Source organism: Eptesicus fuscus, chromosome 12 (assembly GCF_027574615.1).
Source record: "Eptesicus fuscus isolate TK198812 chromosome 12, DD_ASM_mEF_20220401, whole genome shotgun sequence".
Classification (NCBI taxonomy): domain Eukaryota; kingdom Metazoa; phylum Chordata; class Mammalia; order Chiroptera; family Vespertilionidae; genus Eptesicus; species Eptesicus fuscus.
Window position 1 is genome coordinate 30,015,198 of NC_072484.1, and position 18,865 is coordinate 30,034,062.

The 18,865-nt window shown below is 50.3% G+C and overlaps 1 protein-coding gene across 1 annotated transcript; it reads right to left on the reverse strand.

Moving 5' to 3' along the window:
- Positions 1–328: 328 nt before the first annotated feature.
- TGM6 (transglutaminase 6) lies at positions 329–17,661 on the reverse strand. Its single transcript, XM_054724267.1, has 13 exons — positions 17,640–17,661; positions 16,412–16,585; positions 15,609–15,851; positions 14,587–14,705; positions 13,255–13,383; positions 11,710–11,887; positions 11,010–11,148; positions 8,650–8,753; positions 8,330–8,572; positions 6,490–6,831; positions 1,120–1,274; positions 666–799; positions 329–482 (listed from the first exon to the last, which is right to left on the reverse strand). The coding sequence occupies exons 1-13, from the start codon at positions 17,659–17,661 to the stop codon at positions 329–331; spliced, it is 2,136 nt and encodes a 711-aa protein (XP_054580242.1).
- Positions 17,662–18,865: the final 1,204 nt, after the last annotated feature.

An 18,865-nucleotide genomic window follows, 5' to 3' on the forward strand; every position in this document is an offset into this window, starting at 1 on the left:
GGAGGTGGCAGTGCCAGGTGGGTTGGGGTTACTCTGATGCTTGATCTGTCAGCCTCCAGCAACCAGGGTGATGAGATGAAGATGGTAAAGGCTCCCTACATAATCAACCATTGTCCAAAAGTTTAAGGATTACTGAGTCTAAGACCTCATTTTACAGACAGGAAACCAAGGCCCAAGAGGGGAAGGGACTTGCCCAAGTTCACAGAGTGGGGCAGAAGCTGAAGCAGGACTTGAACCCAGGGCTCCTGGCTTCCACATGGCAGAGGCAAAAAGGTGGATGGGAGAGGAACGAGAGCCATCTCCTCCGCTCTCATCCCCTTGTGGCCCATCACTTGGCTGTGGCCACGTGGATGATCACAAAGCCCTTGATGTCTGAGAACTGGGAGCTGACAAAGTCCACCTGCAGCTGCCTTAGGCCACTCTTGGAGGGGGTGATGTTGAACTGGACCAAGGCCCTCTCCTGGGGCTCCAGGCTGGGTACACTGGGGAAAGGGAAAAGGAGAAAAGCAGACCATCAGCCCTCTCCCATTACTGAGCTGTCCTGCCAGTCCGTGGCTCTCCAGAAACCTCAAGATCAAGGTCACATTAGCAGCTTCTCTACAGCCCATCTTATAAGAATGGAAGCCCTCCCCCCACACTTCCACCCTCCCCAGGCTGGCACTTACTCGATGCTGAGCTGTCCCTGGAGAAGGCCACTGCCCTCCACCATCAGCATACAGTCTTCTACTTTCTCCAAGAGGGGGTTGACCACCAGCACTTCCACTACAACTGCTACCCCCACCATGGCCCGGCCCAGCACCTGGAGGGGCAATACCCATAAAATCATCCCTTCTCATCCTCATTTCCCCAGGAAAACCCATGGTCCTGGTGGGTCAGAGGATGGGGCAAGATCATCTCTACCCCTTGCTTTCACACACCCAGTTACCTAGCTCCATCATTATATCCATCCCCCTGCATCCATGCCATTTCTCCTACCCTTGAGAGTTGAAGCCAGAGCCAAAAGCATACACACACACACACACACACACACACACACACACACACACACACACCCTCCAGCCTCTGATTTCCTCCCTCAGCTTGGCCAGGAACAGGGTGGTGGATGCAGACAGGGGTCACCTTGATGGTGATGAAGTCCTCCAGAGTAATGTCCTTTTCTACCAGTAGCTTCTCTCCTTTGGTGACAAGGCACATGGCAGCCAACAGGATCTTCTTGTCCTCTGTCAGGTCTTCCTTATATTGAGAGTAAGATATTGTGATTGGGATCTTTTTCTCTGGAAGGGAAAGCAGAGGTGGGAGTTGGGAATCCAATGTTCTTTTTCAACGGGACCCAGAAAGAGGAGGGGAATGTTCAATTCATAGTTAAACTCTTTCTGGTCCTTGCAACCAACCGGAAGCAGGCATAATCATTATCAGTTTGCAGATGAAGAAACCTAAGGCTCAGAGAGGATAATTTCTTGTCCATTGTCACCTGGTAAGTGAATCAAGGAGCTAAGATGAGTTGGAATTCAAATTCAGGCCAGTCAGCTACCATGACATCAGATTGTCTCTCTAAGAGTTCCTGGAAATGTCTTTAAACTTTCCCTAGTCATTCCAGATGGAAATCTCTCAGTTCATCAATCATTCATCCCATCAGGAATTCACTCACTGCTTATTAAGCACCTGCTATGTGCTAGGTGCAGAGAAGAGGGAGACCAAAGACCTGTCTCAAGCTTCCAATCAAGGGAGGAGGCCAATTTCCTTACAGTTCTCCAAATCCTCCCTCTCCAGTAAGGCCCAGTCCTAACCAGCCCCACCAATAATGAAAAACCTTCACTGATAACCCCACCCAGTGATCTTGTGCTCTCTGCCTTCTAAGCTCCTCTGGTCCTGGCTATCTCTGTCTCTCTCACCAGCCACAAACACACTATCTATGTATTCTTTTCTTGTGAGTATAGATTACCACAGGCCATATCTGACTGTCAGTCATATTTGGGCTATTTTTTTTGACATACATATATAATTATTATTTAGGTGTACCATGTCCTTCCCAGTTTGTTCCAGACCCTATCATCCTCTACCTTTCTAATGTCACTGCTTTCTTTATTTCCGTTTCCTTCCTCCCCAGAGTGTTAAACCTGTGGAAAAGGTCCTTAAAGGCTTGAACTTGGCTCACACTCTCTGTTCCCTGAGAACTTTGATAAGGAGCATTTACAAAATACCTACAGCTGACAGCAAACTTTATGGTGAGAAACTCAAAGCTTTCCCACTCAGGTTAGGAACAAGGAAAGGATGTCCACTCTCGTCACCCCTTTTTAACATTGTACTGAATGTGCCAGCTAAGGCAATAAAACAAGAAAAGGAAATAAAAAGCATACAGATTAGGAAGGAAGAAAGAAAACTTTTCACAGATGACACAATCATCTATGTACAGGATTTAAAATAACAACAACAAAAAATCCTGGAACTAATAGGTGATTACACCAAGGTCACAGGATATATGATCAATATACAATCACTTTCCTATAAACCAGCAATGAAGTGAGATTTGAAATTAAAAACACAATACCATTTACACTAGCATCCCCAAAATGAAATACTTGGGCATTAATCTGACAAAATATGTACAAGATCTATATGAGGAAAGAACAAAACTTTGATGAAACAAGTCAAACAAATAAATAAATGGAGAGATAGTCTATGTTCATGGATAGGAAGACCCAATATTATCGAGATGTCAGTTCTTCCCAACTTGATCTATATTTAAGGCAATCCTATCAAAATCCCAGTAAGTTATTTCATGGATATTGAAAAACTGATTCTAAAATTTATGTGGAGAGGCAAAAGATCAGAAGAGTCAAAATAATATTGAAGGAAAATAAGATCAAAAGACCAGTACTACTTGACTTCAAGGTTCACTAAAAGCTACAGTAATCAAAACAGTATGGTACTGGTAAAGAGCAGACAACTACATCAATGGAACAGAATAGATAGTCCAGAAATAGAGCCACATAAATAGAGTCACAAAGGAAGTAAATGAAGAAATTATAGTTTTTAAAAAACATAATGCTGAAATAACTGGACATTCAAATACAAATAAATAAACAAACATAAATAAATGTAGACACAGATTTATATTCTTTACAAAAATGAGCTCAAAATAAATCATAAGATTAAGTGTAAAATGCAAAACTATAAAATTCCTAGGAGAAAACCTAGAGATCTTGGGTATAGTGGTGACTTTTTAGATACAACACTAAAGGCACAATCCATGAAAGAAAAAATTGACAAGTTGGACTTCATTAAAATTATAAAATTCTGCTCTGTGAAAGACACTGTTGAGAGAATGAGAAGATAAGCCACAGACTGGGAGAAAGTATTTGCAAAAGATATATCTGATAGCCCTAACTGGTTTGGCTCAGTGGATAGAGCATCGGCCTGCGGACTGGAGGGTCCCAGGTTCCATTCAGGTCAAGGGCATGTACCTTGGTTGCGGGCACATCCCCAGGAGGGGGTGTGCAGGAGGCAGCTGATTGATGTTTCTCTCTCATTGATGTTTCTAACTCTCTATCCCTCTCCCTTCCTCTCTGTAAAAAATTAAGAAAATATATTTAAAAAAAAGATATATCTGATCAAGGATTGCTATCCAAAATATACCAGGTACCCTTAAAGTCAACAATAAGAAAATGAGCAACACAATAAAAAAATGGGCAAAAGATCTGAACAGACACCTCACCAAAGAAGCTATACAGATACATATGAAAAGATGCTCAACATCCTAAATCATTAAGGCACTGCAAATGAAAACAACAGTGAGATACTACTACACACCTATTAGAATGGCAAAAATCCAAAGTATTGACAACACCAAGTGTTGGAGGGAATGTAGAGCAGCAGGAACTCTTGCTCATTGCTAGTGGAAATGCAAAATGGCACAGCCATTTTGAAAGACAGTTTGGCCGTTTCTTAGAAAACTACACATACTCTTATACCATCCAACAATCACACTCCTTGGTATTTACCCCAAAGAGTTGAAAACTGTCCACGCAAAAACCTGCACACAGATGTTTATAGCAGCTTTCTTCATAGTTGCTAAAACTTGGAAGCAGCCAAGAAGCCTGCCCTTCAGTAGGTGAATGGATAAATCAACTGTGGTATCTATAATAATAAAAGGGTAATATGCTAATGAGACCAGATGTCATTCTGGACGTCCTTCCTGATGAAGCTGGGGTGGAAGGGAAGCCAGCCTGGGTCCTGGGTGCCTGCCGGCGGCCGGAGGAGGGAAGCCCGGGTCCTGGGTGCCAGAGGGAAGCTGGTGCTGGCAGCCAGGGGAAGGAAGGCCTACTCTTACACAAATTTTCGTGCATCAGGCCTCTAGTATCCATATATGGAATATTATTCAGCACTAAAAAGAAATTAGCTACCACACACACACACACACACACACACACACACACACACACACACACACGGGGGAATCTTAAGTAGATGTTTCTAAGTGAAAGAAGCCAATTTGAAAAGGCTCTATGATTCCAACTGTAGGACATTCTCAAAAAGGCAAAACTATGGAGACAGTAAACAGATCACTGGTTGCCAGGGGTTCAAGGAGAGGGAGGGAAGAATGAGTTGGTAAAAAAAACACACAAACTTGCAATTTTAGGGCAGTGAAACTATTCTGTGTGACATTCCAGTGGAGAATACATGTCATTTATACATTTGTCAAAACCTATAGACTGTATACAGTGGACCCTAATGTAAACTATGGACTTCAGTTATAAATATTGTATCAATATTAGCTCATCAATTATAACAAATGTTCCACACTAAAGCAAGATGTGAATAATAGGGAAAGATGGGAGGTGGTGAGGGGGTATATGGAATCTCTCTGTACTTTCTATTCAAATTTTCTGTAAATCTAAAACTGCTAAAAATGTCCACGAATCAAAAAATGATAAATGTTAATACATTTTATACTTTAATAGACATACCATTTAGCTCAGTAATTCCATGTTTGTGAATGTATTCTAACAAAATAATAAAAAATTCAGGTGAGAAAAAGGTTTTTTGGTTTTTTTTTTGCACCAAGTTGTTTATGTTAGTGTTTGTATTTTTAAATAGCAATAAGCTGATAACTACCCAAAAGAGGGAAAATGATAAAATACATCACCATATATTTTTACAGATTACACATCTATTAAAATGATGTTAATGAAAGGCTTATAAAAATTTAAATTACAATGTAAAGTGTAAAGAGCACCAATGAGTATTTGCAATATAATTAAAACTATGTTTTTCAGAAAGCAAACAGGCACTAAAAATTTGCAAGGAAAATATGTTCATTTGTAGGTGGGTGGCAGGATCATAGGTGATCTTTCTCAGTCATTAATGACTGTGTATTACTTTCAATATGAAAAAAAATTGCTAAAAGCCAGGAGAAAGTATAGGTTAATTAATATTTCATTATAAAGTGTGATTTAGATTTTGTGAAAATTAAATGACACCTCCTTCATATGTTTTCACGCCTTGTCAAGGTACACAAGTTTCACTCACCAGAAACTGGCCCAGAGCAACAGTTTCTTTGTTTAATTGAATCCTTAGAGTTCAGAAGGTATGTGAAGAGATAGATAAAGACAGAAAGAGGGAGAGAAAGACAGAGGTAGGGAGGGAGAGAGAGTAGGAAAAAGAGAAAGAATAATCAAATGGCATACGTTTAGTAAATCATAGATGAAGTGCTATGTGTAAAGATTATGAAAAAAATCCTTGAAATACATATATTTAAAAGCAGTTAGAATAAAGTAACTTAAAATTGTGCAAAAAACTTCAAAAGGACGATGTTTTGGTTCAAAATATCAAGGGTGCATTTCAGGCAAAGGTACCGTTAGGCACGTTAAGCACAGTCCGTGTGGGCTTACCGCACCCACCTCTCCAAGGCCTGCAGTCAGGCAACCGGGCCAGCTGTGCAATGTGCCCTGGCTTTTGCTGTGGGCTCTTAGACTGCTGTGAGTCCTGCCTCTACACAGACTGATTGTGTGACCTTGGACTTGTGAGTTCACCTTTCTGGGTGTGAGTTGAATTCGCAGGACAGGGCCTGGCACGTGTAAGCACTTAATAAACATCTCTCACTCACCTACCCGTCTCATGCAGGGCACCTGGGCCGGAGAAGGTGACATAATCATATTCCAGGGGGTATGAAATGCCCCCAACAGGTGTTTATTCGGCATGTAAATATTTATACTAATTTGTTAAATAGAGACTATAAATCCTCTCACCATTAGGTCAGTTTGCCACCAGATGATTGTGGACTTTTATTACTATTCTCATTAGTTAGCCCCTCTGAGCCTTAGTTTTCTCATCTGGAAAGAACAGACCAGAGGCAAGGCACTGAGCCACTGCTAGGAATACCCTCTTCTTTCCTGGGAATGAATGTAGGATTATGGGAAGTCCAGCCCCGCCCCAACCCTCCTGGAAAAGGGGTTGGGCTGGCCAGGTCCCACCAGACGGAGGTCTTACCTTCTTCGGGCCCCAGCCGCACTGGGTGGGACTCCCGCAGGATCTCGGCCACCGGCCGGCGGGTGTAGAGGATGGTGGCACAGCTCAGGTTGACTCGGACCCGCTGGGCCCGGGAGGTGAGGTTGGTCAAGCTCAGGGCCAGCTTTAGGTCGTGGCCCAGCATGGGCGGCTCCAGCACCTTGAACTTGCCCGTGATGCTGGGCTTGGTGGCGGGCTCTAGGAGGTCATCGCGCCAGAGACCGCGGCCGCCGCCCCTGCGGACCCGGGCCCTCCTCCCAGAGGCTTCCACTCCGAACAGCTTCCTCACGGCCTTGCTGTACACCTGCCGCTCCTTCCGGGACCCTGCGGGGCATCGCACCTCTCAGATCCAGGCCCACCTTTTCTCATTTCCCCGCTTCTCCAGGCAAAACCACCCGCCCTCTCTTCACTTTAATTTCCCACGGCTGCTGGAGGTCTCACATTGGCAGCCCAAGAGCCATATGCAGACCTCAGCCATATGCACTCTGTTTGGTTCTGGGCTATTTAAATAACTTTAAAAAATTTATTTATTGTTTTTTTTTAATGTATTTTTTATAGATTTCAGAGAGGAAGGGAAAGGGAGAGAGATAGAAACATCAATGATGACAGAGAATCACTAGATTGGCTGCCTCCTGCATGCCCCCAGCGGGGAGATGGAGCCTGCAACCCAGGCATGTGCCCCTGACCGGAATCGAACCTGGGACCCTTCAGTCTGCAGGCTCTATCCACTGATCCAAACTGGCTAGGGCTATTTTTTTTTTTTTTTTAGAGAGAGAAGGAGAGAGAGAGCACAGGTTAGTGACCATGGCATAGGCTTTGGCAGGTGATAAACAGCCCCTGCTGTTTATTGTCATTATTATTACTAGAGGCCTGGTGCATGAGATTTGTGCATGGGGGGGGGGGGTGTCCCTTAACCCGGCCTGTACCTCTCCAATGTGGGATCCCTCACACAATCCGGGACTGCTGGCTCCTAACTGCTCGCCTGCCTGCCTTCCTGATTGCCCCTAACTGCTTCTGCCTTCCAGCCTGATCACCCCCTAACTGCTCCCCTGCCAGGGCCTGATCACCCCCAACTGCCCTCCCCTACTGGCCTGATCGCCCCCAATTGCACTCCCCTGCCGGCCTGATTGCCCTCAACTGCCCTCCCCTACTGGGGCCTGATTGCCCACAACTGTCCTCCTCTGCTGGGGCCTGATCGCCCACAACTGCCCTCCCCTGCCGCAACCCGCCTCCTCTGCCGGGACCCGCCTCCTCCATGCGAGGTGGCAGAGACACCGGCACCTGCCTCCTCGGCGCCGTGCAGAGCTGTGGGACCCCCAGGCCTCACCGCATGGAGTGGCCACCAGGCCTCACCTCTGCTGTGTGTGCAACCATTTTGTGGCAGCCATCTTGCGATGATGTCATGCGAGGGTGTCACGCGAGGGCGTGATGCCACCTAGGCTTTTATTATATAGGATTATTAATTTTGAACTGGGCCCTAGTGCTAAGTATCCTAGATGTTCAAGTTAAAAAAAATCTACTACTATCATCACTATGTTTATAGTAATTATTATTATATGTGAACATGGCTCATACAGTGCTTGGCACATGGTAAGTGTTCAAGGACATGTAGCTATTATCATTAGATGTGGGAAATCGTAGAAAACAGAGGAAGCTATTAATAGAAGCTATAGGCACTTGGCTCAAAGCACAGAGACAGTGCTGAAGGATGCTACCACCACCAGAACATCCGGGAAAGGGCCTGGCCCTGCCACCCACGGTTGTCCCTCTGCAGAGGTCGGGTCATCGGGGAGGCAGATGGAGGCCACCTTGCTGCCCTTACCCTCTGGATACTTGTAGAGGCCCGTGATGTCCACGCGGGAGTCGCTGCCCACGGCCTTGGTGCTGATGCACCTCCCAATCTTCTTGGTGTCTGAATACACACGTTCCCTGCTGTCATCCTCATTCCAGAGCCAGGTGATGTAGTCTGCATTCACCTCCGCAAACACAAAGGGGCCGTCGTGGGCCAGGTGCACGTCGCCCTCACGGATGGCAGTGACTGAGGCCGGGCCGCACCGGAACACACCTGGGCAGGACGGGTAGGGGTGAGCAGCACGGGTGAGGAAAAGCCGGTGTCTGGGACCCACCCGGCTGAGCCCATACCTTCGCTCTCCTCCTGGGGGGTGGCATCCAGAACCTGCCAGCCATTGTAAGAGGGGCCCAGGTCCTGCCGGGCAAACCAGCTCTCATTCCAGACATGGAAATTCCTGCCACAGAGAGAGGAGGGGGCAGGGTGGCCTACAGTGAGCACAGAGGCCCATGTGAGGGGAAGTTCCTAGAGGGAGCCATCCCTGGGCTGGTACTCTGCAAGAATGCTGTGGCAGAATCTTGTGAACCATTCATTCAACTGGACTGATGAGAACGTACCGTGTGTGTGTGTGTGTGTGTGTGTGTGTGTGTGTGTGTGTGTGTGTATCAAGAACCTGTTGTTTAAGGTACTAGAAATACAACTGCAAATAAGACAGAAGATCCTTGCTCTCATGCAGCTTACGTTCTAACAAAGGAGACAGATGGGGAGATAGGCCAAATTAAGTAAGCAGATAAATAAAAACAAATGCAAAGAACAATAAATGCTGTGAAAAGAGGGGCCTGAGATAGAGCATAACTGCTGGAGACCAACTGTAGGTAAATGACATCGGAGATGAGACTTAAAGGAGAAAGAAGTAGCCATGGGAGGAGGGAAGGGAACAGTGTTCCAGGCAGGAGGAACAGCATGTGCAAAGGCTCTCGAGACAAGAAAAAGCTTTAGTGTGTCCAAGGAACAGAAAGTATGTAAGTATCTCTGGGCTACAGCAAGCATGGGGTGCGAGTAGGGTTCAGATTATGCAGAGTTCTGTAGGCTTTGGCAAGGAGCTCAGGTTTTATTTTAAGTTTCCTACGTTAAAGATGAGACTGTGAGACGAGGGAAGGTGACCAGGGTCACACAGTAAGGAAGCAGCGGAGAGAAACCTAGTTGGTCCAACGTGGCATCTTTACAGCTGCCTCCGAACCCTTGTTTGGTAGGTCACGGTCTTTGGGAAGACATCTTGATAAGCACCTGGGGGCAAGCAGGAGGACAGTGATAGCCTGCATGTGACAGAGGCTCCAACATCCAAAAGCAGGTCTGTTCCTTTGTGTGGTGCTCCTGTGGGGACAGGGAGCGAAGAGAAGCAAAAAGAGAAGGAAAGGGGAGAAGAGAGGCGGGGGATGTGAGGCAGGAGAAGGGTGGGGGAAGGGCTCCTGGGCATACTCCCTGGCGGGGCGAGGACATTCGAAGGCCAGGGTTGCCAAGGCTGTCTGTGCTCTGGGTTGTATGTTCTTCCTGGTTTCCTCTGCTCTTTAGAAAGTTGACTTGTGTGACACCTCGTATACGTATGAACATTCGGGCGAGGTTGTTCACTGAAGCCTTGTTTATAAAAGGCAACCGTTGGGTCCATCCATGTGAGATGGTTAGACAAACGACGATTGTTCCCCTATAACCGAAAGGCAGACCAGGTGCACACCCCTGCTGGTCCACTCACTAGCTGTACGGCCTTAGACAAGTTACCTAACCTCTCTGTGCTCAGGCTCCTCATCTGCAAAATAGAGATAATAATACTCTCTAGCTCACAAGGTTCTTTGGAGGAATACGTGAGTTAGTATATATGTAGCACTCAGAACTGGGCCTCGCATACACTAGTGTGACATTATTTTACACACTACAAGTAATAAGAAAACCTTGCGTGTACTGATATAAAGTTGTTACATGTAAACGCAAGATGATAGCACAGGCAGATCTGGAAGATGTTTTGGGTTCGGGTCCAGACCACCGCAATAAAGCGAGGTATTACAATAAACGAGTTCTGATTCTTTATTTTTTTTTTTTTTGCTTATGGGAGGAGGGGTCTTGCCTTCAATTTGTCAAAAATACATCTGTGAAGTGCAATAAAGCGAAGCTCAATAGATAAAACGTGCAATAAAACGAGGTCTGCCTAATCACACAAAGCTGCCAATATTAAAAAGCAGGTATGTAAGGACACTCACTACGTGCATGTTCCTGTGTCTGCAGAGACTCTGGGAAGAGATGGGAGAAGCTAATCACAGTGCTGCCTCCGGGGGGAGGACAGGGAGGCCGGGCCTGGGTGGGAGGGAGACTTACCACTGTGGCCCATTTTGTACCTTTGGAATTTCAAAGCTCAGGAATGCGTTTCCTATTTTAAAAAATTTAATAGTCACAGGACTCTGGGGAGGGCTTTGTCCCACAGACGGGAGGACCAGGGGTTCGAGGCAGTCAGACCTTGAGCCCCCTCGTGACCTCCGAGTCACGTGTCCAAAGACTCCTGCATCTCAGCAGAGTCACCCTGCCTAGGACCCCCCCCCCCCCCACACACACACACACAGGGTGCCTCTCACTCCTCCCAGAACTGGCTCAACTCAGGAGAGTTGGGCTCCAGATTGGGGACTGCCTCAGGGAGCCCCTGGGACCCAGCGGGCCTGGGACCCACCACATGCTGTCTTCCGTCAGGTCCTCCAGGGTCCGCCCGAAGGAGTCCACGTATTTGTCCACACTCAGGTTCCTGTCTGTGTCATGGGCCGAGTTAAAGTTGGACACAACCCGTGTGGCGATCCCCAAGCACCTAAGGACTGAAAAGGCGGGGGCTGGTGAGGCTCCAGGAGCAGGCCAGGACCCTGCACTGGGGTGGGGTCTGGCTCCCCCAGCTTGCTGCCCCCCTCATTTCTGACCACAGGCTCCTCTTTGTCTACTTTGTCAGGGCCGGGACTCCTGTCTCCACCCGCACAAACACCGCCATCTCCTCTACCTTCTGTCAGGGGACTTCTGGGGATACTACTGCCCCCTCCCCCACTTTTGAATGGACAGGCTCCAAGGCTGGCAGGACCATGGAAGCCATGTAACAGCCTTTGGAATCCCGAGGGGACGGAGGCCGTGGGGCCACAGGATTTGCCCAAAGGCACTCAATGAGTTCCAGGCAGAGGGAGGTGGGACTCCTTCGGCCAAATAAATGATCCACAGTCACGTAAATGAACTATCTGCTTTCTTTCTTCATTAACCAGACTTCTATTTCCCCTTCACCAGTAAAGAAAGACTGGGTCTTTTTTGGGGGGGGGGGGGCGGGGGAAGGGAGAGGAGAGAAAAGATATATGCAAATAAATGTAAATGAGAGAACTGGCCTAATTTTGGAGTACCTGTGCACATGACTCCAGCGAAGACCCAACACTGGCCGTATTTGACGGGCTTGAACCTGCCCTTGAACCACTTGTGCAGAATGGCCACGCTGCCACGCCAGTGCAGTGGGCTGGTGCCGCCGCCGTACTTGCCCTGCCACTGGCCTTGAACCACGCCCCGGTCGTTGTTGCTGTTCACCTGCACAGACGGATGGGTCCACCACCAGGCAGGGCTCCCCGCTTCAGCAGCCTCACCATTGGAAAATCACCCCCAGCTTTGGACCACCCAGTCATTTGGGGTCACCCCTTGCTTTTAAATTGTCTGAAAATTTTACTGTCTTAAAATTTCTACGTTTCGCTACCATTTACTACGTTCAGTGACCTCCCATCGGGTTACTCTATTGTAGGAAATCATCTACAGTCTTAGAGCATTTCCTGTTTTAAATGGTGTGATTTGGGGAACTGTTGGTCGAATAAGAATTATGGAGTCGGCTAACATTCAATAAATGCTTCCCGGGTGCCAGGCACGCCTCTAAAGCGTTGGGCACGCTATATCAACCTGCTTTAAGTAGGTTCTATTATTTTACTTTTGTGTTCAGATAAAAAAAAGAGAGAGAGAGAGAGAGAGAGATTCAGAGAGGTTAAGGGACTTGCCCTGGTCACCCAGCAAGTGAGTAAAAGGAGTTCAGGACTCGTGCCCCAGGGCCCTAGTGCTCTCCTGTCAGGACTGGTCCCTGCTGTGGAGTCCCTGAGCTCCAACATCTCCCTGAGGTCTTGGGGGACTGAGTACCAAATATGAGAAAAGCAGCTTTGTCCATTGGCAATCACGATACCCACCCCCTGGTCTAACATTCGCTTTCTCTCAGAGAGAGCTACAAGGCCTTCTTTTGAGGAGGGAGGACTGGTGTGGAATGGGTTAAAGATGGCAGCCCTCCCCCCGGAGGGAGTCTGTGTACCCTCTCCCCGAATCCCGCTGCTGTGACTGCTTTGCCAAGGCCTATGGTGGAAGTGATGCGGTGCCGGTTTCCAGGCCCAGGCGCTTGTGCCACCGGCAGCTCCGACTTCCTCTTTCTGGAACAATCAGGTGCGGAGAAGCCAGGTGCCATGCCTGATTACCCTGAGACTTCCGTGCTCCGAGGAAGCCCAACCCAGCCACGTGGAGAGACAGAGCGATGACTGGCCAGCCCCAGCTCTTCCCACGACCCCATCCCAGCGCCAGCTGGGAAAGTGAACAAGCCATCTTCACGGCCCAGTTCCGGCAGGCGCGGCAGGGGAGAGACCAAGGGCTGCCAGAGGACACTGGCCGCCAGAACCAAGCCCCAGATAGATGGTCCCATCAGTGCATCCCAGACATCTGCAGCCACTCAGACACCCCCTGCCCAAGCATCTTGGAGCAGAGACAAGCCATCCGCACGGTGCCCTGTCTGCCCAAGTCCCTGATCTGCAAAATTGTGAGCATAATAAACGGCTGTTTTACACGCCTGAGTTTCGGGTGGTTTGCTAGGCAGCAGTCGAGAATTAAACCAAGAGGTGGGCGGGGATGGCGGGGATGATGGGGCTCCTCACCATGGCGCTGATGATCCTGGTGACGTAGACGGGGTCGTGGCGGCAGGACACATCGGTGGCTGGGTCGTTTTGGTGACTGGGGCTCCGGTCCAGGATGGAGAGGCAAATGTTCAGGATGTCCTCCTCAAACTGTCCCCAGAGAGGCTGTGCTTAGAGCCAGAGCCTCAACCATATTCCAGACCCTCCCACGACCTCACCCAGTCAGTCATTTGTGTTGTGCAGGGGAGTTTGCCTCCCAGTAACTACCCCCCACCCCTCCCAGGGCCCCACAGAGCATCCCCAAGACTCAGAAACCCTCCTCAATAGTCATCCGGGAACCAGAAGCTCAGCCCTAATCATGTCCTCCCCTGCTCAGTAGCCCCCGTGGCTCCCCAGAACCCGAAGTCAATAGTGTACACTTGTGGCTCCGCAGTCACATCCACCCCACTGGCATCCTCGTATGGCTTTTATGATTTTTTTCAACTACATTTGACTTAATTGGCAAACTGGGCGAATTCATTGAAACACTGGGAGGTTTTTGCATACAAATGAAAATGTCCAGGCTTGGAAAATTTGGAGGGTCTGGGAACCCTCACTTTCCCACATGACTCGAAGAAGTGGATGCCGAGAAGGGTATCATCCCCGCCCAGCCCCTGACCCCAAATGCTTTCCACACCCACTCCTCAGCCCGCAGTCGAGGTCCTTCCCTTGCCTGCCACCCCTCTCCTGGCTGGGCAGCACAACCTCGGTACCCTCCGACTTCCCCTCCTGCTGCCCTGCCTGCTCTTCCCTCTGCCCGTCAGGGTCCTGCCCAGCTGTGGACACCAGCCCCGTTCACACCACGTGGCCTCCCACAAGCCCTGCAGTGGCGTTTCCTTTCATGCTCTTCTGAACGCCCTCTGCTCCCACCTCGACTTTCCTCTGCCCATCGCCCGGGACCGTAACTATTTATCTAAGCCAGAGGCTCTCAGCTGTGGCCCAGACCTGCAGCAATGGCTTCACGTGGGAACTCGTTAGAAATGCAAATCGCCCCCTCCCCACCCCTTCCTGAGTCAGCCGCTCTGGGGGTGGCGCCCAGCCATCAGCCCTCCACGTGATGCTGGCGCGGGCTTGAGACTGAGAGCCCTTGTTCGAAGCTATGTAGCTTTCTGTAGCAGAACTGACCGTTCTGTTTCCGAGTGCCTTCCCCAGGGCCCGGCGCAGGCCCGGACACAACTAATACGGATGAATGAGTGAAGGAAGGAATTTGCTCTAGGAGTCGGACAGCTTGTCCCCCCTGGGAGAAAGGGCTCCTGGGATGAGTTTTCGCGTGCCCTGGCCCACGTCCCCCTTGTGGCCTGTGCCCCTGGAGACCTGCCCGAAGTTCCAGCCTTGGGCTCGGATGCGCTTCTCCACGCCTCGGAAGATGATGCCGCTGTCATTGAGCACGTACTCCTGTCTCTCCTCCTCTGAGGCCAGAAACACGTCATCCTCTGGAAAGCAGAGGGCAAAGGGGCTCAGCAGGGACCAGCTGCAGGAGGTGCCGGGAGGCTGGCTGGCAGGAGAGGGGCTTGCTGGGCTCCCGGGCTGTCGGGAAGCCAAGCTCCATTCCACCTGGCGATCTCTCCCAGGCAGGGAGCAACCCCAACCCAGCCTAAGACTGAAGGATTTTAGGAGCCCTCATGTCCTTGGCTGACCCTACTGGTGCCGACAGCAGCCTCATATTTCTTAAATACTAATAAGAATACTGACCCCAGAGCCCCTTATAATGTGCTTTGTACATTACAAGAATTAGTGCTATGAATTCTCACCCTAACCCTTAGAGGTAGGCTGTTATTCCCATACTAGAGGCCCAGTGCACGATATTCGTGCATGGGCAGGGTCCCTAGCGGCTGCTGGCCGGGGCGCCTCCCTTTCCCTGGCCGCCTGCTGCCACTGCGGCCGCCGGGCCCACCCTCTGGTCAAACTCCAGGTAAACTCCTGAGCAAGGGGACAATTTGCATATTAGGCTTTTATTATATAGGATTACAGATGAGAAAACTGAGACTCAGAGAGAGAGAAGCAACAGGAGAGCTGGGACCGAACCAACGCTGTCTGATGGCTAAAGCCCAGCTCTTACCCGCTCCTGGGCCGCTCCCGCCTCAGGCCCCATCGCTGCCCACTGGCCTCTGCGCCCAGAAACCACCGATTCCTGTCCCCCCGGCACAGGCTCCTGTGGAGCACCTGCTACCAGGTTCCTCTGCCCAGGGCCCACCTCCACCTGGGCCTGGCTCTCACCAAGCTCTTGGCATGGGCCTCCCTAGCCACTGACCCGCCTCCCAGGCTCTCTCTAAGGGCAAGCCCTCCTCTAGGACAACTCCCAGGAAAGCTTGTGCCTCGGACTTGGCAGCTCCTACCTGGGCACCAGGGGTTGAAAAGGAGAACAAACTCGCCCAGCTTCCGGTCACTCTGTTTGCGGCGAGAGGCGAGCCTGGCGCTCAGCCGGTAGCGGCCAATGACGGCATCGGGAGGGCTGGTGACATGGATGGTCACTGTGCTCCCCTTCTGAGCTGCCCTCACGGCCGTCCAGGCATTTCCCACCTCCAGCTCCGACGTCGGGAACACGGATTTGGTGCCGAGAGCCTCAGAAGCCTGGGGCCCTGGAGGAGAGGAGAGGCACTCAGGAGACCCAGGCACCCCAGGAAATCCAGCTCCGGAAAAGCGGGAAAGCCGCGGGCCTGGGGCCTGGCCGTGCAGCCTTCCCTCCCGGAGCTGCTGGGACACTGCTGCGGGGAAGAGCCTGCCCGAGACAAGCCTGGGCCCTTGGCAGAATGGGGTACTCAGCTGTCCCGGCTCCCACCCACCTCTTGGATCAAAGGGAAAGTGACGGGCCCCTTCGAGACCCAAGTCTGCCTTTTGTCTGGCCAGGAAAGAAGGGCGTGGGCTCCAAAGGTGCCTGCTGACTTCTTGTACCTTCCAGAATCCTTGGTGTCCTCAGGATTCCAGAGTTGTCATCTTGTCTATCCCACTGCCTGGTGCAGCTCCTCCCAGCCATCCCCAGAAAGCTGTCATCAAAAACTTCCAGGATCCAGGGCTCAGCCCCCCTACCGGGATTTGTTTGCCCCCACGTCTGGGCTGACGACTACAGGGTCTCAGGTCACTGGTCACAAGACAAGTGTTTGTGACCGTGGGCCAGTGGAAGCTGCTGTGAGCCAGTTACCTGTCTCCACCGTGAAGATGAGGGTGTCCTTGCTGTCCAGGGGACAGTTCAGCTCCAGCGTGAAGGTGAACATCTGGCCCCTGCGAACCACCAGCTCGGGGCCGGGGTACTCCTGGGTGTGGTGGGCAGCACCATTCCTTGGCCACTGCCAGTCCACCTCGGTGACTCTGATCCCTGAGGGAGAGGACAGGGAGATGAGGCCAAGCCCGTGGCACGTTTCTCACCTCTGCCCTCCCATCTGCCTCAGCCTGCCAGCCATGTGCTCATGTAGCCACTAGTTGACCCACACAGTAGATCCTGGTTATTTGTGGTAGTTATGTTCTATCAAGTCTCCGTGAACAGTGAATTAGTGAGCACTGAAACACTGCCCTAGGGAAAGTACAGGGCTAGGTTCCTGTGAGCCTTAGTCACAATTTTTTTCATCAGCCGATCAATATGTAACCTTGTTTTGTGTGTGTATCTGTTTAAAGGCACCTTATCCTACATAACAAAAGGCTAATATGCAAATAGACCAAACAGAGGAACAACTGAACAACTGAACAACTGGTCGCTATGATGTGCACTGACCACCAGGGGGTGTGCGAGGAACATGGCAGGCGTTGGCCACAGCAGGATGGTGGAGCAGGTGAGCAGGGGCGCCAGACCAAGGCGGGGTGCCGGTTGCTGTCATTGGGGAGAGCCTCTGGTGGTTACTGAAAATTCTTTGCTCCCATGCACCGCAGTCCCACCCAGCGCTCGCACCTGCTGCTGGGCCTGATCACTTAGCACCATCAGTGGGTGGGAGCAGCAGCTGCCGGCCCTGATTGCTCCTGAGGGCTTCTCCACCTCCCCCTGCACCTGAGGGGCAATAGGGGCAGCAGCCGCCACTCACACCTGCTGATGGCGCGAGCCCGGCTCACACCCGCTGCTGGCACTGGCCCCAATCGCTCCACGCCATCAGTGGGTGCAAGTGGGGCTGGTGCTATCAGCATGTGGGAGTGGCAGCAGTGGGAGCGGGGCTGCCGGCAGATAGGGTACGGAGGGGGGGGGCACAGTGGGAGGGGCCTGGTGGGGGTGTGGAGGATGGACTGAGACCCACCCCTGTGCCTACCGGCAGCCTCGCGGACCACAGGTGCTTTCAAGGTGCACGAATTTGTGCACTGGGCCCCTAGTTGAATATATTGTTGATTCATTAACATTACACTCAGGGACAACACTGTACCTCAGGCCTGAATGAAGCTTAGCTAACATGCATTTTCTCCATAAGGCATGTTGTAGCCTCCTGTGCTTAGGAACATTACACAGTGCTTAAGCTTGGGGCCATTTTAAACTGCAAAATTACCAACAAAAAGACAAAAACGCAGAAAACGTGGCATTAAATAGACTGCAAAAGGACAGTTGTTTGTAGTACAAGAGCAGAAATAAGAAGACAGAGCATCACTTTTTCCCACTTCAGCTGGGAGCACGCATGTTAGGCCACCCGATTTTCTTCAGTCCCCACATGAGGGTTGACTTGGAGTTAAAAATAAATTGTAGCCAGTAGGCCAATTTGCAAACGCGGAATCCACAAATATGGGGATTGACTGTGTATTTTCTGTGCCAGACTGGCACTGGGATATATTGGTCAGCAAGATAGATCTGGACTTTCCCCGTAGAGATACACAGTGAGGCTCTGTGGCTCAGTCGTTATGAGCACAGCCTTTGGGATCAGCTCATGTGGGTTCAAATCTTGACTTGGTCATCTAGTGGCTAAACTACCTTCTGCTTGATTTCTTTGTGCTCCAAGGTACCCTTCTGTGGAGTGGGAATAATAATACCTTGTGGAGGACAACTGCCTGTCATTTGGAGTCCCAAGGACAGAGCTTTAATTATTTATTTATTTGTTGTTGTTAATCCTCACCCGAGTATATTTTTTCCATTGGTTTTTAGGGAGAGTAGGAGAGAGAGGGAAAGACAGAGAGAAACATCAATGTGAGAGAGTCATCAATTGGTTGCCTCCTTCATGAGCCCTGACAGGCCCCGGGCTGGGGAGGAGCCTGCAACCAAGGAACATGCCCTTGACCAGAATTAAACCTGGGACCCTTTGGTCCGAAGGCTGATGCCCTATCCACTGAGCCAAACCGGCTAGGGCCAGAGCTTTATATTCCAGATGAGCAAGGTGACACCTAAATAGGTGAGTCCACAAATAGCTATCATTCTGATATAGGTTGTTAAGGCAAAGTACGCGGAGCTGAAAGAAAGTATAAAAGAGGGGCCTAACCTGGTCTGCAGGTGATGGCGAGGCTCGCTTGAGGAGGGGGCATTTAGACTGTCTTGAATTGGATGGGGTGTCTCCAGTGGAAAGGTGGGTGGCATATCCAGCCTCAACCCAAGCACCCTCTCCCTCCACCCACTTCCATCTACTTCAGTGTTCATTCATTCAGGGGTCGGGTGTTGTGCTGGGTGCTGCAGGCCCAATGGCCATGAAGTGCACAA

What these genes read in the sequence shown, in the direction of transcription:
- TGM6 (XM_054724267.1), bottom strand. Translation starts at nt 17,661, where the DNA reads ATGCCTTATGGAGAAAATGCAT. An exon ending in CATCTTCACGGTGGAGACAG is followed by an intron (nt 15,852 to 16,411) that starts GTAACTGGCTCA and finishes CCTCTCCTCCAG; the next exon opens with GGCCCCAGGCTTCTGAGGCT. An exon ending in CTGACGGAAGACAGCATGTG is followed by an intron (nt 8,754 to 11,009) that starts GTGGGTCCCAGG and finishes TCTCTGTGGCAG; the next exon opens with GAATTTCCATGTCTGGAATG.